Here is a 24521-nt window from a genome sequence, read left to right on the forward strand (position 1 = left end):
CGGATTGGGCTTCAGTAAAAATTTATTCTCTCTTTCTCTCTCTTTCGTGCAGACTATATGAAGACCACGTGGGTACGCGGTTAACATTGCATGCAGTTACTTTGATACCTGCGCGGCGCTCCCACTGTAAAATTAGTGTATTCGCTGCAGGAACACAGGTGGGCTTATAGAAAATCTTTGGAGCTGTCAAAGGGAAGACGAAATATCCTTGTCTCCTACCCAAGATATACGTGACTCGAGGCCCGGTCACTGCCGAAGCCACGGGAAAACTGGGCCCCACCCTCTCCATTCCCTCAAACTTCGAAGGGCGAGCGATGTCGTCGACGTCTTCATCGCCTCCCGGAGACATCACAGTCGGCATGTGCTCCCAAAGTTCCATTTAAGCGCACTGCCCGCGGCTGTGTACCGCGTCGGGCGTTTTACCACAGCGCGACGTGTCTCCTCAACCGCGCTACAGAAGCAGGCGCTTCTTGGCGCAAACTTTCGTGCAGCGCTGTGGAAGCCATCTCACCACAAGGGCGCCTGCTTCGCGCTCAAAGAACGCTGCATTATTCCGCGCATGCACCGCGTCCGCTTTGAGACGTTTAAGAAAAAGAACTACGCATGCGCACGTTGCATATACTGTTCCGTGAAAATTTTCTAGAAATGAGGCGCGACGCGTGCGTTTGTAAGGAGACGAGGCATATAGCTAGCTGGGTACACGAGCGTCAAGTCGTCCTGATTAGAAAGCTTCGCCCAGCGCTTAAGAGAGAGAGAGAGAGAGAGAGAGAGAGAGAGAGAGAGAGAGAGAGAGAGAGAGAGAGAGAGAGAGAGAGAGAGAGAGAGAGAGAGAGAGAGAGAGAGAGAGAGAGTAATGTCCTGTGCAAAAGTCGGCCCTCGATGTAACTAAAGCTATGTCGTATGTTAGCTGTAAAAATTTCGCAAGGCCATAACGATGATACGATGCTGAAGTTAAAAAAAGAACTCCTTCCGATGACAAAATCGCCAATTTCCTTTGGCGGCAGGAGGGCGATTCCGCTGTTGTCCCTACAGATGATCGCTGCAAGTGCTGAAACGCTGTCCGAGCCCACGGAGCGAGCACGTATTCCAGCACATCGCTGCACGAAACTAGGGAAGGCGAATACCAGTGCCGTGCTGCAAAAAGTGCGAAGCAAACACAATGAATAAGCGAATCCGATACGACGGTGGGGGGCGACAGAGATGTCCGGCGGCGGGAGAGTGAAGAGTGGGGTCGTGTTCGCCGGTAGCTGCTCACGGAGGACCAGCGTCTCGAAGGTGCGCGCGCGCTCACTGCGGTTGCACGTAGACGACTGCTCGACGTTCCAGCGCCCAGATAAGTCGCCTTGGCGAGGCGGGTAATTAAATTTAATGGCTGCCCTCGGTGCGCCCGCTCGGCCCTTATCGGCGTGATTAATGTGGACGGCCTCCCGCGATAAGCCACCGGGCGGCGGCAGCTCCCGTGCTGTGCCCCTTGGCTCGGCTGATCGGACGCGCCGGGGGCGTCGGCCGCTGCTGCTGCTGCTGCTGCTGCTGCACTGCTGATCCTGTCGAATCACGACGGATCAGCGCACTCAGTTCCCCAGGGAGACCTCGGCAGCGAGAACTAACCGAGGGAGTAAACATTGACAGACACGATGCTGTCTATAGCTGAAACCTGTATTGTCACACATTCATAGACAGCGTCGCGAACGGGCTGGGTTGCCTCGTGCACTCCACAGTCTTTCATTCAGAACAACTGCTTGTTTCTGATTAGTTAGCTCGCAACTAAGCAACCACATGGTGTTCGAATTTCGCGAATGCTCAGCGGCGCTTACTCGAGCGAGAGAATAAGCGTTTATTATAGGCAACACAAAAAGGTGGTGTCCTCAGTCCAGGACTCCTTAAGATACGCCCGCTGTGACGGCTCCCTTCGCCAGCCGATGCTGGTCTTCAAGGTAAAAGCTCGACAGCACTTTCCCACTGCTAGCAGGAAAGGGTGTGATAGGCTCCAGTGTGGACTGGGTTGGCTTAGCAGCAGTTACGAATCTATGTGTACAGTTCGAGCATACCTATGCCAGCCGGGGCAGTGTTTCCGTGCGTGTTGTTCAGACAAATCGCATTAATGATGCGAATAAGCAAGCGGGGACAGTTCCGTGGCGTACTGCGCCATCTAGAAGGACCGGCCGCGCAGGACACGGGACAGTATGTGGCCGCGTGGCCTCTCGCGATCGTATCGAAGGCGAGAAAAGTGTTCTCATAGTCAGCGCCCGAACCGACCGCAGGGAGCTGAAGAGGCTCCAAATCCAGGTTCACCCTATCAGGTGTTGTGCGGAACAGTTAAACCCAGAAATTACTTTGTACACAGCGCTACACGTTGCATATATGCCCCAAAACTGGCTCTATATCTGAGCGGCCCCGCGAAATAATCAAAAATTTTCGAAAGAAATGCCTTTTTCCCTTCTCTGTTGCGCCTGTTCTGCTCGCGTGCCGTCACGTTCCCGTGTCACGCGGCACGCACTAGACAAAATTTTGTTCCACCGCTGCCAACGCGCGGTGGTAACGCACCCGGATCCTACTCCGGAAGCCCGGGTTCCCATCCCGTACCACCTAAAATGTGTGTTTTTGTTAAAGAGTTACAGCAGAACCGGCTGCGCCGCTGCTTGCTCGCGCACAACCGGTCTTGCGCCCCCTGAGTACTGGTGCTCCGCTCTGCTACAACTTTCCGTTTATCTTCTTGTGTAGCGGCGGCATTTTGCTGCAACGGACAACGACTTCAACTACGGCGCTTTCTCGCAGAACGGGGCACTCAAGGCTTTTGCCTTAAAAAAAAAAAAAAAAAAAAACGAAGGAAGTTTTTACTTACGCGTAAGATTTGACGGTAGCGAAGCTGTACGCAACCTTTATTACCACCACTACAGTTTAAGTCCACGATTGCAGTTGATTTGCTTGTTCGCTGCGAGCTTCCTTCGAGTGCGAGCTTCCTTCATTTTTTTGGAATTGATAATCATTAGACATCACCTTGGAGGGGCGCACGCTATCACCTGTCTTTCTCGTTCCGAGCAAGTGTTGCCACAATGACGGCTTGGCCAATCTCCCTAAGTGGGCATGCTTGGCTTGACAAACGTGCGCCGGTGACGCTGGGCGGTCGCCGCGAGGCACGGACACACGAGCGCTCGGCATTCTCAGGTGGGCGGTCGCCGCAGTCTTGGCCAATCTCCCTAAGTGGGCAGATTTGGTTGACAAACCTGCGCGGGGGATCCTGGCCAGTCGTCGCGACGCACGCGCAGAGAGCGCTAGGAATTTTCTTGGTTTTGTAAACATACGGGCGGGCGCCGCGAGGCCCGCGCTCACGTGTGCACGCTAGACAATTTCTTGGTATTTCAAACTGCGGAGACGAAAAATGACGATTTAGCTTTGCTCTTAAAGCAATTGTATATATCAGTGGTTCTCAAGCAGGCATTAGTATGCCGGGGACCCCTTCCGGGCCGGCAGAAATGTTGGGGGTATCCACGATAAACGATGTTTATTCGGGCTAAAATGTCAAACAATTTGCCCTCTCAGCTAAATTAGCCCACATAGTCATTCAATGCCCGCCTTCTGTGCCTGATCTGTATGCTTATGCGTGTCATATTGACCAGCAATTTTCTCTTGCAGCTAAAAGTCACCAAACCTTTTGCGTGTCTGGCTTTTTGCATAGTTGGCGTGTTGTGCAAAAAGCCAACTTTAATACATGCGCCGCGCGGAGACGTTAAACGCATCAGTCAAGCAGCGAAACCACCTCTCTGCACATCATATTAAGCAAGGTTTGGCAAAAAAGAGGAAAGAATGCTGAGAAGAGTTTCGGGAAAATCTTTGTGGACCCCCATATGAGAACCATTGGTAGTTATGAACCGCTTTGAGCTAAAATCCGTAAAACACGTAATTTACCTCAATTCAAGACTTATTTTATTTTATTTTATTTTAGCACCCTAAGGGCCCGTGATGGGCATTACATAGAGGGGGGGGGGGGGGGTTAAAATCAAAGAACACAACACAATATTACAGTTCAACGAGGGGTGACACACACGGGTGACAGTCATCGTTCATCCATTTATCTCCCTCGTGTACTTTTGTTTAACACTGCATATTAAACGCAGATAACTTAGTAAGGTCACAGGGGAACGGATAAGGTGCTGCAAGACGAATTATTCACACGTAACATGAAAATCGTCTGTACGAAACATTGCAAAGCATAACATGCAAACTAAAAACTCCCACCTCCCCTCGCGGGAACCCCTGTGTAGATGCGACGCATAGGGGGTTCACGTTGCAGCGTTGGACAGCGGAGGAACGGCGCTGGAACGATGGAGCGGAGCGGCGCAGGCACCGCGTTTTATAGCGCGCATAACGGTGCCGCGGCTATGACGCAACACAATCCAACACATTCCACTTTAATCCAACCCAAGCCAAGCCAAGCCAATCGAATCCAATCCAATGCCCCTCGCGAGAGAGTGTTCGCTATCGGAGAGGAGAGGGGGTGAGCGGCGGAGAACGCAGCTGGCGCGGCGAGGAGAATGGGGGAGGGGTGGACGCCGACAACGCCGGATGTATGCAGGGACAAGGCGAGTGAATGAGATGCGTTCGCATCTAAAATCAAACATTTGCAACCTTTCCGCCCATTAGGTGTTGGTTGGGGAAAAACACCGGAAAACAGTCTTTTTGGACATTCATTCGGGTCACCTGCATCAGCAAAAACCACTTCGATATGTTAGCGGGCCTGAGACGTAACCAGAAATTTGGGAGCACACAATTTACTCCCATAAAGGTGTAATTTTCAAAAATTCAGCCCTCCGCCGCAGTAGTTCAGTGGCTGAGGCGTTGTTCTGTTGAGCCCGAGGACGCGGGTTCGTTCCCTGCCGTGGTGGCCGCTAACAGATGAAGGCTGAAAGCGGAAATTCCAGTCTGTTCAGATTCCGGCAACATCCTCAGGTGGTTAAAATTAATCCGGGCCCTTCCACTACGGCGCGCCTCGGGAATATGTTTTTGCTACGGCGCGGTAAATGCCTTCATTTTTTTTGGAAAATCCCGCCTTCGTGAGCGCCTAAGCCACGCTAATAAAAATGTACTCCTTAACTCTCCAGGTCCAACAGTTTCGGATACTTTGCCCTGTGTGTTCACTGTATCCATGTCATAAAAGGGATTTCACAACCAACAAAACTGAGGTTAATGGCAGTGCTCGAACTGCTACTCTACATCGTACAATGTTTTCGGTCGTTCAGCTTAGCACGACCTCAGTTCCAACGGCATGTCTGCGCACGGTGATTGCGGAGTCAAGAGGCAGGTAGTCCCCGCAGTCACGGTAGCGGTAAGACGACCCCATTTATGCATACATATGTACAGGGCGAATTGCAGCCCGTCCGTTCACCGCCCTTGTCTTTGTTGCAGTACGTCTCTTTCTCCACGCACAAAAACAAGGGGCACATAACCCGTATCAGCACCGCAAACACGAGACAGCACACGGTTGCGCCTCTCCAAAGAAAACTAAACGTTCGGGGGGCTAGAACAGAAAGCGAGACGCTGCGTCGTGCCGGCTTAATTGCTCTCCAGGGAATGGAAAAAGCGGTCGACGACAAAGCAGCTTCCTTCTCTCTCTCTCTCTCCTCGAGCGAGCAGCGGTGAATCCCGGCTGTGCGTAACGCGGCTTGGTGGGAGCAGGTGCAATCTTCCCGGCTCGCGCAGCGGTCTGCCGACATACGCGTATACCTTTCGCATTTTGTCCGCTCCCCCTCTCCGTTGGTCGCGGGGCCCGTTCCCCTCGCGCGGTCTTGGTGCACAGGGCACTACGACGTGCCGGCATGCGCGCCCGTGGGGGCAGTTGGTCGCGCACCGAGATCATTCTGTGGCGCCGCAGAGGGACGAAGCGCAGCTGATGTGGAGCCACCGCTGAGCATGTGATAAAGACGCCCCGTAATAAACATCTGCGTCGAACCGAAATTGGGTCCCCGCAGAAACGGGCGAAAAGGGAGACACTCCTGGAGCGAGGAGGAGGCAATTGATCGATTACAGGCGAACTTCGCAAAGACCCGACGCTGCACGCGGACGGGCATGACGCGAGAGGAGGTGGTGAAGATACTATGGCACAAGACCTGTAATCACGCTTGTTATTAGGTACATATGGGAGTGACCTTTTCAGCGCTAGATACTAGTTTGTTTTATTTCATCGTTGTTGTCGACTGAGCTCTAATAAATAGATTGGCCTAAACCTTTTTCAAAGTATCTAGAAGGCTGCCGGCTTCGTTGCGCTATTTATTTCAAGAGACCTCGCTCAAATTTTATTAAGTGCGTAGCACTTGGTGGAATAACTATACGAGCCGCCAGAACATTCGCAAGTTACCCACAGTTGGTATATAGGGTTGTTCGTTTTCCGGTTTTATATTTTCTTAAAATGGGGGTGAAAATCAGGTGCTATTTTTCCAAATCTAATTGGAGGGAAATCGGCTTTATTTTTTGTTAATTCCGTTTTTTTGGGGGGGTTACATCTACAGATGTACTAAATAATACACCCAGTCTATTTTATCAAAATGGATCCTGAGTTCCTTAACTCTAACGCGTTAAAAATTGGTGTTAGTTTGAAGTTGGTAATCGGGGGGACATCAGGCTCTTCTAGCAAATGCTCTACAAAATTTGGCGCTTGGTTGGAAATGAATCAGTAATGACGACAGGAAAGAGCACTGATAACATCCAAGACATGATACATTTTATTCATAAAAAGCCGGTCATCCATTTTTTACACATCATTGTTTACATACATCACCTGCATGCGCAACATGTCAGTCTCCATTCGAGACCTCTCCGATCGTTTAACGTCTCTCAGCTGCGAGAAAGTTCTCTCGAGATCACAGTTTCCATTATCTAGGCACACCAATGTGAGTGCAGCGTTTGCCACCCTGGGGTAGCGAGCGGCAGAGTCATGCCAGAACTCAATGAGTTCGAGTAGAGCCACTAAATAAGCTACAAGTTCGAGCATGCTTCCAGCAAGCCCCACTGGTTGAGTGGCGGACCGGACCGTCACTGGTTGAGAACGGCGGACCGTCAGCGCACGATTGTGCAGATCGCTACCTTGAAAAGCTCCATTCGGGGAGAAACAGGAGTTAACCCGATTCTCCTCAAACATGCTCGCGGTGTAAGAATAGGGTAAAATCGGGTTTTACCCGAAAACGAACAACCCTAGGTATGTACCGGTAGCAATCGCACGAATCCGTGTCTGGACAATCATATATTTTTTTCTTGGTTTTATGTGCTGATGCTGAGGCCTACATACACCATGGCGCGCCTTAGTGGAGGTTTACGGATTTAGACCACCTTTAATGAGCACCGAACGGTCGACACGCGGTCGTTTTCGCTGTTCAGCACCACTAGGATAATGGTCGCCGCGGCATGCATCGAGCCCCCGTCTTTGGGCTCAGCAGCAGAACGCAGTGTACTAGAAGTGCTCTAATAGCTCCTTAGCCACTGAGCCTCCGCAGCGTGCCCATAGTATAGGCAGAGTTCTTCAATGTAAAGCATTGAAGGACTCTGGTATAGGTAACGTACTCGAATACTAGAAAGAAACACCGCGCCGCTTTCTCCGACGAAGATATCCCACTGCGCGCAGTTCGGCGTGGCATATAGCAGCTACAAACCTACTATTTTTGTTAGAGGTAACACGGAGCTCGTGGCCGCGCTCCGCGGAGAGCCACGACGGGAGCCGTGGGTATCTTACGGCACATGCGCAATCATTGATTAGCCAACGGCAGGATGGCTGCGCGTCGTCTGCTACGGTTCATTCCCCTTTGCCGCGCGCGCTCTCGTACAAAACACTGCAGCTCTGTTAAAGTGTTCGAACTGAGTTATCGAGGCAAGCATGCAAGATGCGTCCAAAATTTTAAATGTTTCGTAATTTATCTTCTATAATAAACCTGAAGCATCGATTTACTAAATCAACTTTGTTTGTCGTATAAATTTTTTTCTTTTCAAGGATAAAAATGCTGAACGTGAACCTTTGTAACGAAAATGACCCCCGGGAAGTTGAAGGCGTATTTAATTTTTTTTTTTTTTGTGCATGCAGCCTTTGGCACTGATTGCGTATGTGCCGCACGATTCCCGCGGCGCCGGTTGTGGCGCTCCATGTTAGTCGTATATACAGTCAAACCTTGATGTAACGAACCTCTATATAACGAAATGCTGGATATAACGAAGTTTTTCAATTTCCCATTTCCAGTCCCACTGAAACACACGTATGTGCGACTTATATATAACGAAGGCGTTGCAACAGTTAGCTTTGACGCAACGAATTCGCTACGCTAATTATTGATTGTTTTTTGCACTTTTTCTGAAAAATTGGCCGGAAAAATGCACTAATTCAGCGAACTTCGCCCGCACCGAAAAGTACCGTGCTTTTCCCGTGTCAGTGCGGTGTCGGTTAGGTGCTAGGCCTGCTTGTTGGCGTGTAGTCGCACGTCTCCACTGCCATCCGTGGTGTCTGTTCGTCGGTGACGAGTTCTGGTGCCGGAAAACTAAAATTTTTGTCTTTTCAAGACAAGCTCGCAATTTTAAATGCCACCTCCGCCGGCGAGAAAGACGAACGTCGCCGCCCGGTAGAGTATCCCGCCTAGCACCCTCACAACAATTTTGAGCGCGGCAAAGGGCATCAAGTTGGAAAGGCGCCCTTTCAGCACATGTTTCGCCCTTGAAACGAGTTAAGGCACCGAAAAGTGTCAAAGGGAAAAAGCGATACCTAAGTTACGTTTATGAATACGGAGCTACGTGAACATGCTTCTTTGGAATGCCATGTAGTGACCAAGTTTGTGGGAAAGCAGCAGGCGCAGATCAGTTTTTCACTTTGAAATAAATCCTTGAAGGGTGAGTGCACGATCCGTTATGCCTAGCATTTTGGTTTCGCTCCTACTTAATTCACGCGAGCTTTAGCTCGAAATCTGTATGTAACGAAATAGTGTGAATTTTCGTCAAATTTGTTGCATCCAGGTTTAACTGTAGTAAGAAGCTCTATCGTTAGCCGCGCCTGCATGCACTTCCTTCGACCTTTGCTCGGGGACAGGCGATGCAATGTTTGCCTACAAAAAAATGGCCTCGTATCTACTTGCTTCGCAGCGAATCTCGTCTAAAGTCGATAGTCTTCACCCTGTTCCCTACAGTCTTCCTGCGATGAAGAGTGCAATGAAGTTTGCGCAATTCCGTTCAATATTCCATCCGCTTTCGCCATAGAGATACACTTCTCGTACGCCATCTGTTGGCACCTTTTGTTTCCATTTATTCCGGGAACAGCTCGAGCGCTTTTTTCAGCGTGTAATTTTATCTAGCCTTTCTTAGACACCGTTGTTGCCGTTTTTCATGCGAAAGCCTTATACTATGCGTCGTCGTTTGAACTTAAAAAAGTGATGCGGATTCCACGATAAATTACAGTTAAAACCCGGTCTAACGAAGTCACCCAGAACCGCAAAATATGTCGTTAAATCGAGAACTTTGTACAATCGGGACGGTTGTTTTACAAGCAGTTGATTCCATAAATTCGATGTCTAAAGGGAGGCGCATCGCAGCGCCTACCTTGACATCGTAATTGCGGCGGCCGCGGCGCTCGCCAGCCGGTAATTTAGCAATGAGCTAAAAGTTATCAATAAAGCACTTGGGGTTCTGGGGGAAATTAATTTATTTTCTGCCAAAAAGGCCTGAGATTTTCGCCCGCGTGCGCTTGTTCAGCATTGGGCGGACACCTTTAGCACGCAAGCGGGTTCAACGCGGGCTCTGTTCCTTTGCGAGCCCCACTAAAGCGCCTGGGCACATAGAGATTCTGAGCAAGTCAATAGCGTCCATCACCTGGCCTGGAGGGGGCACAGGAGCTTCGGCAGTTTCTGGGTCGTAAGCATCCTTTGACAGCTCTTGTGCGGCGGAAACTAACTGTAGAATTTCTGGGCCTGCTGAGTTTCCCTCGTGGAGCTACGTAAAAACTAAACTAGATGCCTCGTTATTTTTTTCTTACATGGCTCAATAATCTTCGTTGAATTCTTACGAAACACATTCCAATTGCTCCCTTTAAATGCGTCTTGTTTCTCGAAATACTTCACCAAATTGGGATTGGCGCTGAATTTATTTCGTTAGTTCTAGTTCATAAAAGCATTGAGACGTATAGGCACATGCGGGGGAACCAGAATTTGTTTGTTACATCAGGAAATTTTTAACATCGGGTTTCGTTAGATCGAGTTTTGACTGCATGCTGATCCTCGACATAATATCAAGCAATTTGCACTTGCCACTAAAGTCGCCCACATACTCATGAAATGCCCGCTTTTTGTGTCTTGACTTCTATGCTGATGCGTGTCGTATAGTTCAACATTTGCTCTAGCAGCTAGTCACCCAAACACCTATTAGCTGCCCTTTGCGTGTCTGGCTTTTCCGCATAGCAAGCATGTTGTGCAAAAAGCCAACTTAAAATTTGAGTTACGCGAAGAGATAAAAGTCATGCAGCGAAGCCACCTTTTTCAGTGCCAGCAACGTTTGGCTGATTGATTGATGATTGATTGTAAGGTTTAACGCGCCAACGCAACGCAGGCGATGAGGCGCGCCGTAGTGGAGGGCCCCGGATTAATTTTGACCACTTGGGGGTCTTTAACGTGCACCGAAATCTCGAACACACAGTTTTCGCTTCCATCAGAAAAGCGGCCGGCGCGGCCGGAAATCGAGCCCGCGTACTCGTGCTCAGCAGCACAAAGCCTCAGAGAATGAGCCACCGCGGTGGGTCAAGGTTTGGCAAAAAGGAGGAAAAGAAAGTGTGTGTGGTTCGGAAAGTTTCAGGGAGAGCGAGAGAGAAGGGAGAGAGACACTTATTGTTGCCCAGTCAGGGGTTGAGAGTAGGTGACGGAGTCCCCGCAGATTCCCCCTCAGCCATTAGCCAGGAGTCCTTGGTCCCCGGCGGCGGTTTCGGCCATTCGGACTACTTTTAGCTGGATGTCAGCGTCCGAGTTGAGCAGAGCACTCTTCGCGTGGCCTCTTGGAAGCCTCCAGCGAGTTAAAGCGAAATATGGGAGTGCCTTAACTAATCAAATTATGACGATCAATTAAAACTGATTGACGTGAGTGATTAATGTGACTAATTAAAGTAGAAAAATAATTTCTGTAGACGTCAACATAATGGCTGCTGGTAAAATAGTCACGCTGAAAGAGGAAGAAGGGCATGTCAATGGTGGTCGTGAATTAGCGCTGCCGGAGGAATGACACATGTACAATTGTGTCAACTGTAGTCTCAACGTGCCCTGCCATGTCCAAACAGGTGCGCGCTTCTTGGGGAGCCAATGCAGAACGTCAAACAAAGGAAATGCGAAGCACGGTAAATCCTGTGTAAACCAACCCCATGTCCTTTTTCAATTAAAAGGATGCTGCCAGTGCAACTTGTGTTCTCTTCGGTGCACATACTTGCACAACACTGCATGAAATCTGAAATCAGCCAGCACTGTTTGTTTTCTCTTTTGTGCATCTTCTCTTCCACACTAGCTTTACTTGTTTACGGTGAAACAGACCATAAAGCTTGTAGTAGTGACACAGCTTGTTTGGCAATGTTTAAGCACAACCACATCTCCACATGTTGAGCTTACCACATCCACATCCACAACCACATCCACAACCACATCTCGCCATACAAATTTTGTGATGGCACAAATTACAGTAAAGAAAATCTTATGAGGCAGTAACACCTGTTACTTGCTTTTTGCTAGACTTTTCGTAATTGCGCATTAACAGCTGCTGTTGAGAGTTTCATGTATCCATTTCTGGCACTGAAATCTACCACTATAAAGCAACTATTTTCACTCTGAACAGTATAAGTTTAAAGCGCTCAGGTGCATGCGTTCGTTAATGGTAGCTTTTCTCAGATCGTAGACTGGGAAATTCTGGTCAGTCTGTATTGTCTATCAAAATGATTTGGCACAAAATTCAAACAGCCACTTCTGTGTGTGCATATTGCACCTTCCCTTGTGCCATATGCATGTGAGGGAGTCGGGAGTCAGAGTTAGAAGGGATGGAATGCCATGAGAGAATGCTGATACCAATGAGCTACTACGTGCCTCAGTTATGTACCATTAATTCTACGTTGATGTGTGAAGCACCTGCACATATGCAAAGGAGAAATCCGAGCACTCAGTTTAACTATCGGAAAGGATACATACAAGTGCGCTTTCAGAAGAGCTTCATCATTTTTATTTCACCAACACTACGTATGTACATATACACCCAGTCTGCGTATGGCACTTATGGACCTTGTATAGACCTTCTAGGCATTGGGCTGTGCGTGGTGCTTTTCATATCACTTTTTGAAATGCTGTTGCATTGTCGCATATTGTCGCTTGTCACTTGGTCACTGCATCTGGGTGCCAAGTTTTTGTTAACACCGCAAATGTTGCTGCTCAGCATGGTGAGCTCGACATCAGGACTCAGCATCCACTGGTGGTTGTGGTTCATCCATGCCACTCCATGTCCCTTTGTGCAACACATGTTTCATTTTATGCACCTTCACCAAACCCGCAGACAGAGGTTCTGCTTAAGTAAGCTACGGCACGTGACGTCACTTTTCACACACAGCACACACTCACTCCGACGCTCCAGAGTTGCGAACAGACCAGCGCTGACATCACACTTTCCCACTGTGCGGGCTTTGCCCACCATGACAAACGAATCCAGAGTCCCTCAATATCCTAGTCCTAATGCATTAATAAACATATTTTTCAATCGAAGTTAACGTTAGTGCAACAAGGCAGCCCAGTAACGTTGCCCCTATTGTTTCCACCCAAGACATGCGTACAACTGAAGACCGTTATACAATTTTTTATATGTATCTACTTACTTATTTTCATCACTTTTACTAACATAACTCAGCTCTCTGTTTTTATGTTAGCTTGCAAACTGTATCTGCATTATCGCTTTTATGGCGATCACCATCACAGCGCTATTGTCTGTTCGTATTGGCGGTGAGCGCGACCACGGGCGGCGCTGCGGAGCGCGTCTCTGTGACGTCGGCTTAGGGATTCTCGCATTTGTCGTCTGCTTCACTCGGGCTCGCTCTCTATGTTGTTTCTTTGCGCGCGGTTGAGATTTTGTGGTTGTCCGCAGCAGATCTCGCGAATGCGCAACTTTTTTTTCGTAACAAAACACTTAAAATAGCGTAAACTAGCTCAAGGCGTGATTTTAAGTATAGTTTTGATACCGCTCCGGAAAAAAAACATTGCCGGCGTCGCCCATGCATTGCTGCGAAGCTGGTCCTGTGCGGAGCGCGAAGAGTTGGAGCTAGGCGTCAGCCTCTGTGTTCAGCAGTCTTTCGAACAAAGGTAACAGCCGCAGGCTGACAACCGACAACAGCGAAAATGGAAGACCAAAACAAATTCCAGGCCTTCGGGGCTGTCGGCTTTGGCAGAAGGCATTACGATTCCAGCTAATCGCATGTAAGGTAAAACAGATTTGGCAACACTCGAAACTATTGTATCAAGTCACTTTACGTTGTCACGCCATGAAAGTGTGCCGACATGCACTATGGGGCACAATAATGTAGGTTGATTTCCAAATAACCTGCTGTGTGTATAGGCGCGTGCTGGTTTTCTACCTGGCTTCTATCCAGTATGCAGGCTTATTGAGCAAAACGAGTAACCTGTAAGGCAAACATACAGTAAGACTATGTTTTTTTCATATTTGGAGGGATATTTCGGCACATTGGCCACAACCATATCATCCCAATGTTCATACAGGCATTAATAGTAAAACTGCACTGAAGAGGGGGAGGACCAGGAGGAGGAGAAAACTTTAACAGTAAAATCGAGCTGGTTAATGGGCAGGCTCCTCAGTCCAAGACGAGAGAGTAAGATTCATTCTTCAATTCACCGACCGTCAACCCGAATAGGCCAGGACTTGTTCTTTGCGACTGAAGGGGTTGGAAAACAATAAAGAGCTGTCTGGACATATTCATTGGTTTCGAGTTGTGTTATACTAAAAATTGGCATGTATACTATTTATTGCGTTAGTTAGCAAGTATATCAAGTTTTCAACACCGTAACCATGTCAGAACTTTTCGGGTTGAGATTAAGTTCGTTACGATATCGATGGTTGGATTAGGTGCACAAAAGCCGCCTTCGAGTACTGTGGACAACGTTATCTGCGCCGTAGCACTGATCTTATTGCATTGAATATTCACATGAACTTTGTGAGCCTCGCAAACATCCCCAAACCTCCTAGGACGTTTAGGATGGTGCAGAAAATGAATGCGTTGGGCACAGAAAAAAAAAAACAAAAAACGTTCATCTAACAACAACGAAAGAAACAGAAAACACCCGTTTTATTTCCTGCTGTGCGACCCGCTGCTTGATGCGTAGCATTAGACTGTTGAGTCTTCATAAGAGCATCTCAGAAATAGTTAAGGGAAGCCTACGCATTTTGATTACTTATCGAGGAGCTCTGAGCGCTGAAACTCGCAAATACGCTAGATAGGAAGAGGGCGAGTTACGTTTGAGCGATGCTCTCTGAAAGTCGTTCTCTCTCTCCTCGTGTGTTGTAAAATTGTGCGGGACAAAGCTTGAAATTATTCAGAGCCGTCAGAATCTGATTGAAAACACGCTTTTTAAAGCACCAAAGCATCAAAGCGGGCGATTTCTAGCAAAGGCGCTGCTGCCAGTCAGAACCGGACGACCGCGGCGCGGGTGTAGCAGCGCGGCGAATGTAGCAGACGACAGCGGAGCGGGTCCCTAAGCTGACGTCAGATCCAGGGGGCGCCACTCAAACATCTCACCGCCAATAGTGCACGCAGTTTGTGCTGTGACAATCAGTTCCGCGATGCAGTAACAAGAGTGATACACTTCGCTTGAAAATAGAAAACCACACTGATGCTGTCAATTTCATTTTATTTCTTCCACACAAGTGTGCAGAGCACAACTTCACCCCAAGAATGGTGCATGGCTGCGGCCCCTACTTTCGCCAGGTGACAGGCTGCTTCCGCACTGTGGAGTCATTGGTCGCTTCACTCAGCGTACTTCACACTGTACGCGTGGATCAGTCTGCACAGGACCTCCACAGGGTGGCACCAACTTCATTCGGAACCTGTACACCGCCCACACTGAGATGTATCTGGTGGCTGCATAATCCTCTTCCCTCCCATTACCCCTCCAGCCTCTCCATTGTTCTATCCCCATTTGCAGAGGCTTCCAGAACATCAATTTATTCTTGTTCTTTTTGCCATTATATGCTTCCTTTTCATTAGAGTGGAAGTATTTTGGGTGACTTAAGATGCGTTTTCACTTTGCATTACTATTTAGATACCCTAGCGCTATCATATCGCTACATAAGCCTCCATTAGCTTCAGCTGTGGGCCCCCATTTGTTGCTAATGATCATGCATGCTTAATCAAATAGAACTTACCCGATTTTATTTGAAATCACAGACTTAAGAAAAAGGTATAAAATCACCAAGAAATTGGAACTTACGTTCCAGAAGCGACCAATTCCATTCGAATCAGTTCTGTGGTCAGCGAGAACCTATGCTTTTCAGTGTATTTTTTGCAACGTGCTCTACTAGAAAGCAAGTGAGGGCATGCTCTTCTGAAAGACACTGAGGTGTCTTGATTCTACTGGTGTCTTGATCCAATGGTTGGCCTGCTGCAGCCCTTGCCGTGTCTTTCTCCAAGGGCTACCAATCTGCCCTGATGTTGGCAGCTTCCTCGCTACATTTCGTCCTATTTGAGCATGTTGTCACACGACATGGGCAGACAATGCCCCATGACGCCATGGCCCGCCATCAATAACGGCGACGGGGGAGTGGCTGCTGTCCAGCCAGTGCGGGCTTTGAATGGCCGCCATGTGCATACTGTAAATACGTCGATCGCATCCTTGTAAATAGATCCCTTCACCATCAATGATGGATCACCTCACCTGTTATGCTGCCTTGTCAAATATTGCAAACTGCAGTATAAGCCACGAGTGCTGCAACTACTGCGCTGCTTGTTGCCGCACTACTTCAGCTTCATAGGGAACACTGCAGCGCAGTCCACAGGAGCTCATGCGTTGTTATGCTTTATGTTGCTTGCTTTCATGTGTCCATGCATTATGAAAATTATCGTCAGCATATAGCGGAAAAAAACGTTTGCGACATGGGGAAAAAAAAAAGTCAGTCTCATGGGATGCTTGAAAAACTATTACAAACTCTTTAACAATGCTCTTGTGCCAGTTTCTTGGTCACCCATACAAGAGTGCCTAACATTTTTGCCCAGTGTCATATGCAAATACAGTAGAATCTCGATGATACGATTCTGGATGATACGAATTTCGGGATGATACGAATTTCTGAAAAGTCCCGGCAAAATTGCATTGTTTGCAATGGGAAAAATTTCGGCTGTTACGAACAGACCTGCGCGGCCCGGCGGATGATACGAACAAGCCGGCGAGGCGCCCAACTGCCAAACAAGCAAGTGACGGCTCTCTCTCCCCATTTGTCACTCTTCTTTCTCCAGAAACGGCCGGGCTGTTGTTTTCTGCTCGCGAAAACGCGCCCCGCACGCCCCATGCGCGCCGCGAAACCTCTCGCACGCTGCGCGTGCCGCGGCCGGCGGCGGCAACATGGCGGCGGCTTCGGCCACGAAGTGGCACGGCCGCTTCAGCGACTGCTTCTAGCCGCTCAAGGCAGATACGAAGTGTCTTGTGCAGTAAAGGAGTTCATAACGTTGGCTAAAACGGTACTATAAAACACCATCCGCGCCGCTAGTGAAAGCGCCCATAAAATATCTGCCGGAGTGCTAAGCCTAAACATCTCGGGCGGAGCCAGTGGGCTGTCTCGAGCGTTTCGCAAGTCGTCAGCGTCTTTTTCTGACCGAGGTAGGAGATACCGCGGGCGCAAAATCGTCAATGCGGCCTTGAAAATACAGCTCGCGCAAAGCCGAGGCGTGCGAATCGCGTGCAAAAACGCACCATGCGGTTCACGCTTGACTGTTGCGGCGTGTAGTGAGCTTGGACACCAGGAGTGAGGAGACAAGCGCGAAGCTAGGCGAAGCGTTACGCGCTCCAGAAAGGACTGCTTTGTGATGTGGGGATTTAAAAAAAGCAGAAAAAATCATGGATTTGTTCACGCGAAAGTAAGAAAAGAAATAAACGAAAACTTTTTTCAGCGCTCAATTTTTTGGTCTGTGTTGGTTCATACGAATTTCGGATGATACGAATATTTTTTGCGGTCCCGCGAGATTCGTATCATCGAGATTCTACTGTACAACGTATTGTACAGATTGTACAGATGTACGTACAGATTTTACATGTCGGCTATAAATTTGTGTTCTTTTCCAATAAAATACCAGTTGCGAGTCAGCGCCCGTCTTGTGAATTTCTTCTGCGTCCCTCGTCCTTTATCGCGCTGTTATTTTCCATCATGACTACATATTGTCGCCTCTTATAGATGTGATAATAGGGTGTGAGTGCTGTTGTACACCTGTAGGCTTTGCTTAGCAATGCCACTCTGCCTCCACAAGGTGCGGCACGCAGCCTTATTTAGGAATTAACATAAAAAAACAAGTGCTTGCTGTGATAAGCCACTAGCTGAATGCCGCGTGTGCTTTTTCTGTGCACCAGAGCAGAATTAAGGCACTACACATTGAAAAACAGTTTCTCTTCTACGATATCTAAGCACATTTGAAGAAATTTGCATCACAGTGGCTCGCCGCATCGTGGCCATTAAAATAAACACAGCTCCTTCTCTAAGGAGTTGTTATAAAATTTCCCAAACAAATTAAAATCAGCTGCATCAGCTCTGCTTTGTAATGCCAGTCCTTGACAAATACCTTTCGTGCATGCAGGCCAGATTTTCTGACACCGCAATCTCATTAGAGATAATTACCCAATTGTAAAGTGCCCATTCTTTGTGATCACTGTATACAGACAATTTCCAGCACACACGAACAATAAATTGGAGATGATAGCTTCGGAAGCTGTGGCTTTGGTAGCTTTGGAAGCTGTGGATATCCGGCTGGAGCAACCACAGTGACCATTTTGGCACATACTGCAAAAGGGATTTGAAGATTTTCATGGCGCCTCTACTGGCAGCACAGCACTCATCGCCTACAGGGTCAGTGCAGGCCAGCTGATAGTTCATACCACAAGCTACGTGCAGCACTGTGGAGGCTACATTGTTGTCAGCAGTCCGCCCACTGAGGGCACCTAACTCGCCGTGTAGGGGGCCTTGAAAGGACATTTCCTTCTCCCCTCTCGGCAGGTGGAACTGCAAGGCCCCGGCCACTTTTGTCACTTCCTTCACGGTGAGTTAGGCGCCCTCAGTGGGCGGACTGCTGACAACAATGTAGCCTCCACAGTGCTGCACGTAGCGTGTGGTATGAACTATGAGTTCAGCAATGCACCAACAAGAAAACTATCTTGTGACCAGTGCTCGTCCACTACAAGCTAGACTAAAGTTCAGTGACTTCAGCCACATAAGACGTGCAATGATTATGTGCCTCCAGATGATGAACAGGTTTCTGAAGCAAACAGTATGTTGAAGGTGATGGTGCCCAACTTTTGTGACAAATGCAGCCATGAGGACTAAACTGTATGGGTGCCTGCCACCACAGCCACTTTCAAGCATGCGGGATGTCTAGGCACAAAAGCACGCACACACAACAGGGCACTATACGACTCAGGCTAAATGTGCCTCACTCGCACATGCCCAGTTTTGCGCTATTTTGTCTTGTTTTCTCTTTGATCCCATCCAGAGGCACCTCTTCAAATTTGTGAGCACTCTTCCTTCATTCCGTTGGGTTCTTTAACAACATCAACCTGCCTGCCTGCCCCATCCACTTGCATGAAGACATTTGCACCAAATGCTTCATGCCATTTGCAAGCTCCTGCCAAGCTTTGCCACTGAAGCTTGCCCAGTATGTACAGAAAAATTTTGTCTTTGTCTGAATCTGATTTCACAGGCGTTCATTTTCTTTTTTTAGAGCAGGGTTGAACTGTATCTGTCTACACAGTAGGTTGCCTTCAGCCTCCCTCTATTAGGATGCATGGTGCTGCTACTTTAAAAGCAGATGCACACCCAACTGCTCACAGCCAGACGCAACATCAAGGATCTCGAGCATAAACAAGTGTGAGTCACAAAAAATTAGGGTTTACCTTGCTACAAACACTTTGGGGCACTTTTTTCACCTTGACAAGCTGCAAGCTCGTCAGATATACTCTCTGCCCCACAACCCTATGCACCTAAGGAGCGACTGTGACAGTTTTCTTTTTTTCTTTTTCATAACAAAGTTTTACTGTACAGAACCTGAGCTACATTTCATGAAGCATGCAACAAAGTGGTGCCCTGCAGTTCCTTCCCCTGCAGTTCTGTGGGTCTTTCCAACGTGGCTAGGCCTGCAGTGTTTCTAAATACCCTTCGACGGCCTGTTTGGCGTGGTAGATGCACTCATTGGGGCCCGGCCCTCTGTACGACGATCCGAGCAGGCTCAGTGGCAACTGGCTGCTGGCAACGGAAGCACAGATCTCCGACATCCTCTCGATGTGGCCAACAAGGTACTGGGGAATGCAATCCTGCAAACACAGACAGATCGGACCCGGCACAAGGTGTCAGTCCTGGGTAGGAAATGAGCGCAAAGTTCAAATGGGGTGTTATACCCTGAAGCTACACCTCGAATATGAAGCGCATGTAGTGGAAGGCTGCTGCAGGGTAATGTAATACGTCTGGAACATTTCAACATGTGCCGAAATTTTATATGAAGGGGAATTTTTCACTTCCATGGGAAAAGCAACCACTGTGGCCTGGTATGGTACTGACGACCTTGCGCTCAGGGGAGCAAGGTTACAAAATGAGGGCAAAGCACAAACAACAGAAGAAAATAAAAACCTCCTCACCAATACTTCTATGTTCAAGGCATGCTATTTTAGTACTCAGTAGGCTTTTGGCATCAATTTTTTGGCGACACTTTTTTGAGGTCGACTGCAGCTCATGAATACTAAATAACAGTTGCAAAAACAGTTCAGCTACAGTAATGCCTTCAAACTAGACTAAAGTAAGTGTTTCACTGTTTTGTATGACATGGACCAACATTAAAATTAGTAACAATAAATTTTCCAGCAAAAAAGAGTACCGTAATTACCCGATTCTAACGCGCACCCGATTTTCCTGGCAAAAAAAAAGAAAAAATTTGCACCTCCGATTGTAACGCGCACGGAACTTTGTGAGCAAGAAAAACGAATGCGAGAGAAACAGGCGATTTATTTCTCGAAATAATCTCTCATCTCACTCCTAGTCGCTCTCCGCTGACCACAACATCTCGTCCTTGGTGCCGTCAAGCGCGTTCGCGATGCCACACTTCATAACAAGCGTTCAACCATGATCGATGGGATCGTGGCCCATGCCTCGCACGCCCATCCTGCGAGCTTCTCCAGAGGCGCACGCTTCAGCCGACCGCTCGTTTTGAACGCGTGAGAGCCGCTGCCGCCATTGCTGTTATCAAGCACGCAAGTGGAACGGTTTGACGATTTGTGTGTACGCCGATAGAAAAGCCTAGGCACCTATGCTATAGTGCCTAGAATATTCTGGGCACTATACCTATGCTTCCTGCGTCTGAAAAATCGTTGCTAAAAGCTTTAGCGCCTGCTTGAGATGGCGATGGCGATGGGCGGGACGAAATTTCCGTTGTTTCGGCAGTTTCGGTTTCGTATCCGATTCTAACGCGCATGCGATTTTTCGACCTATTTTTCCGGAAAAAAAGTGCGTGTTAGAATCGGGTAATTACGGTAAACCATTGACAAGTGGCCTCCCCTATCTATTTTTATATCCTGACTAGTTAATGAATCAGCAAAAATAAAAGAAGTAACTTTTAATGAATTGAACTGGCAAAAATTTATAAGTTCTTGAGTGTCAATAGAAACACTGAATGCAGTAGTTACCATGAGAACTTTATGAATACGGAAGGTTTTTCAACACTTATGTTAAGACACACGAAGAAATTCACGAATGAAAAAAAAAAAAGGAAATGTTTTGCAACACTTTAAACAAAACACGCCAAACAGACGCAACTGGAGGTATCACGCATCTTTTAAGCCCCACATGGCTGAGCTCACTCTCACGATGACCATCACTATGCCGCACCATGCACACTTATGGTCATATCTGCATTTCTTAATGCAGTAAAAGCTCGTTAATTCGAACTTACAATTAATTCGAACTGACACCCGGGTCCTGCACAGCCCTGTATATTTCAATGGGGGGGAAACTCCCAATAATTCGAACGTACCGATATTTTCCTCGCGGAAGAAGTCAGCCCAGAGTGATTAGAATGTGTTGCAAATTCAAATAGAACCAACTTTACTAAAGCTGCAAAACAACAGAACAAAAAAAGCAGCAGCGTAGTGCGTGCGCTATATGCTGCTGTGACTGCTTACTTAGCTTCCGCTGCGGGCGCCGCGCCGCCGGTGCCAGTGCTCCGGCACGTGCTGTTGCAGGTTTTCTTAAAAATCACCTGCCACAAATGTGCAGTAGTGCCTAATTCGTGATCGTGAGTCCAGACGTGGCTTTCTTACGCCTGCCCTCACAGTGCGGCGCGATGTCCATTCATTCTAGCACCCGCCTGCTAATTCAAACTCTGCTTAATTTGAACAATTTTATAGTCCCCTTTGAGTTCAAATTTACGAGTTTTTACTGTATTTCATTCAGGCAGCAGAAATTCTCTCCTGTTTAAGGGGTATCTTACAGAAACTCTGGTATTCAGCCTAATTTTGGACACACGGCAACTTTTTGTCTTGCCTCTTGGTGCTTCACTGCCCTTGATGGCCTAGCACACACACAAAAAAAAAGTCCGAAAAACCATCACACTGCAACATATTGATTAAATTGACTATATTCACTCATTAAAAAGTATACTATATTAACTAAACAAATCTGCCAATTAATCAAACTGCAGAAGTTGTGCCAGATGCTCTACACCCCCCGTACAGTTAATTACTTAGTTGCTACAAAATTTAAGTGGGCCAAAGACAAAATACAACTTTGTTCAATTTGAAAGAACTGGCCTTCGGTAACTCACTCAGCTCCATTCCAGTCCCCCAAAAGTTTTTAACCGAAAAAAATGCGAGAAATATAAAGAAACTTCAAATTTCAAACTATAGTGATGTAATATGGGCACTAGTGACGTTATATAGGCCCTTTCCTTTTTTTTCATTTTTTTTCTACTTTGTTTGCGCAAACCCACGCACAGATTGATTTTTGCTGACTGTTTATCTTTTGTATAAATTAAATGTGAATGCGCCAGTGTACTTCTGCGTAACTGCATAGTACGTTTATTTGCACTGCAGATTTAGAGTTGTGTGGAATTTACACGCATTTATGGGTCTCATGTGTTCACTACTTTTTGCCTTGTCAAGCAGAGCCGCGGCTTTTTGATTGAGGCCCGCCCCCCAGCATCGAGAACTGTTGTAGTTGTTGATGTTGGAATAAAGATTTGATTTGGTCTCAACACTAAAAACACAGCCATCAATGCAGTAAGCATTCAACTGATATGGTCAAACGTGACTAGAGGCCCCCAACAATCGGCCAGCCATGTTTCTTGGTGGTGGCTTAGGCCAGCAGCCGCCTAGTCACACAAACAAGATTCTGTGAGGTCACAGAGAAACCGCCGGAATGGGACTGGGGAGTCGCCACCACTCCATCCATTTTCCTCAATAGCTCCTTTATTGTTAAGTTTGTAGTAAAATTGTTACCGTTGTTATCAGGACAAAGCAGTCTTTTAAGGAACCATATTTTCATTTTGTCTTTATGGCCTCTTTACGTTTATAATTTTAATCTTTCATCCATGTTACGTTAAACACCTTGTACTGGCGACTAAAATTCAGAACTACAGTGTAGACCACTCATAGCGTATGTCCAACGAGTCGTGAAAATCCGCAGTATAAGCAGTACTGCACTATAAACAATGCATGCGCGAATTCAACCATATTGCTAGCTACCTTTCAATCATTCTTAGCTTATCATCACTCAAAGGAGCACCACTTAAAAACGGAAGTACGCTCTTCATTTCGTCTTTTCTTTCTTTTTCTTTTTTTTCCCCCACATAAGACGTTGCTGCATCAACTCAGCCCTGAACGCGGCTTTATTTATAGTTTTCATTTATGTTTTTGAGGGATCTGCGTCTATTAGAGCTTTAGAGCTTAGAAGAACGGATGCCACAGAGAGGGAAACAGCCTGGCTTACGCCGGCGATACAATGTGATAAGAACACAAGCGGATTTTTTTTTTTAACCTGTGCCTGACTTTTGCGATGTCAAAGGCGGTTGCTTGTCAGCACAACGTACACGTAGTGGAAGCCTCCGCTGTCGCGGCATGACTCGCTATCTCCAGAAGTTCGAAAAGGAGAAGGGTGGTTGTGTATCTGCGCAACGTTCTATTCGCAACAGCTTACCATGCCCAGAAAGGGGCGGCTTGCTCTCTTCAGCGGTGTGCTGAGAGCAAGGGCAGTTGTGATTATCACGCAAATGCGAACGGAATGCACAAAATAAAGGGTGTCTTTGTTTTTTTATTTTTTGTGTCTAAAGCAGGAGCTGCGTTGAATGGCTGAATCCACTTTTCTTCTTTCTTTTTTGCGACCACAAAACAATGCCCCAGCTGCACTGGTTTATCAGTGGACATACCAAAAAATCGCACTATAAGCTGTATTGCGCTTCGAGCAACCGCATTATAAGCGGTGGTGCGCTTATGCATTGAGTTCTAAGGGAGGCCTACTGGTGGCCAGAATAACCCCATTATATCCGGTCTTGCACTATAAGCAGTTACGTTATAAATTGCCTACACTATACAAGCATTATACCCACCAAAATTTTACAGCAACAGCAGTTAAGAGGAGACTTGCAATGATCTCTTTGTGACTGCTCTGAAACCCAGCTGAGCGGTTCACCAGGGGCGGTATTCTCGAGCTTTGTCCCTTTTGCATCCCTTTCAAAAGTGTCCCTTTTGGCGAGCCCTGATTGGCTAAAAGCAAACAACCGGAAGTGACGTAACGCAAGCGCAACAAACCTACTGCCAACGCCCACTGCTTAACCGGAAGTACGTCACGATGAAAGGGACTCAAAAGGGACGTTTTCAAAAGGGACAGTCACAAGAATACCGCCCCAGGTTGTGCGAGCGGTTGCCATGGCAACCTGCCACACACCATGAGGTGGGTGAAGTGAGATGGTGCACACACTGCTGCACAGCAGGTGGCCAGTTGTCATTACAACTTGTCAGCTACCCCAAGGTTTTGGAGGGGGTCAAGATTTCACTGGGAAGAGCCGTGTCTGAGTACGGCCCAAACACTAAAACAGGAAGCCTTGCAAGAGTGGAACAGTGCTCGCGATCGAGTGCACTATCACGGTTCTACAAAGAAATGAAAAGTTACAATTTTTTTTGAGTAATCACCTGAAGGTAATGTGACATTCGCATTAGCAAACTCATATAGTATCACACTGGGAACATAACAGCAGCCTGTTGAGTAATGGTAGTTTAAGCTGATTTTTAACATCGCATTACCCTTGT

General features: G+C 47.5%; 1 protein-coding gene across 4 annotated transcripts in view; it reads right to left on the reverse strand.

Annotated features, from left to right (window-relative positions):
- Positions 1 to 19234: 19234 nt before the first annotated feature.
- Ppox (protoporphyrinogen oxidase) overlaps positions 19235 to 24521 on the reverse strand; it is a 33351-nt gene continuing 28064 nt past the window's right edge. For all 4 annotated transcript variants that reach the window (XM_077705997.1, XM_077705995.1, XM_077705994.1 and 1 more), the window contains exon 11: positions 19235 to 19544. In XM_077705997.1, the coding sequence (XP_077562123.1) occupies positions 19362 to 19544 (183 nt within the window). In that variant the 3' untranslated portion in view covers positions 19235 to 19361. The remainder of the gene's footprint in view (positions 19545 to 24521) is intronic.

The sequence above is a fragment of the Haemaphysalis longicornis genome, unplaced genomic scaffold (assembly GCF_048455015.1).
Source record: "Haemaphysalis longicornis isolate Haplotype H1 unplaced genomic scaffold, Haemaphysalis longicornis Haplotype H1 scaffold_4, whole genome shotgun sequence".
NCBI classification, from domain to species: domain Eukaryota; kingdom Metazoa; phylum Arthropoda; class Arachnida; order Ixodida; family Ixodidae; genus Haemaphysalis; species Haemaphysalis longicornis.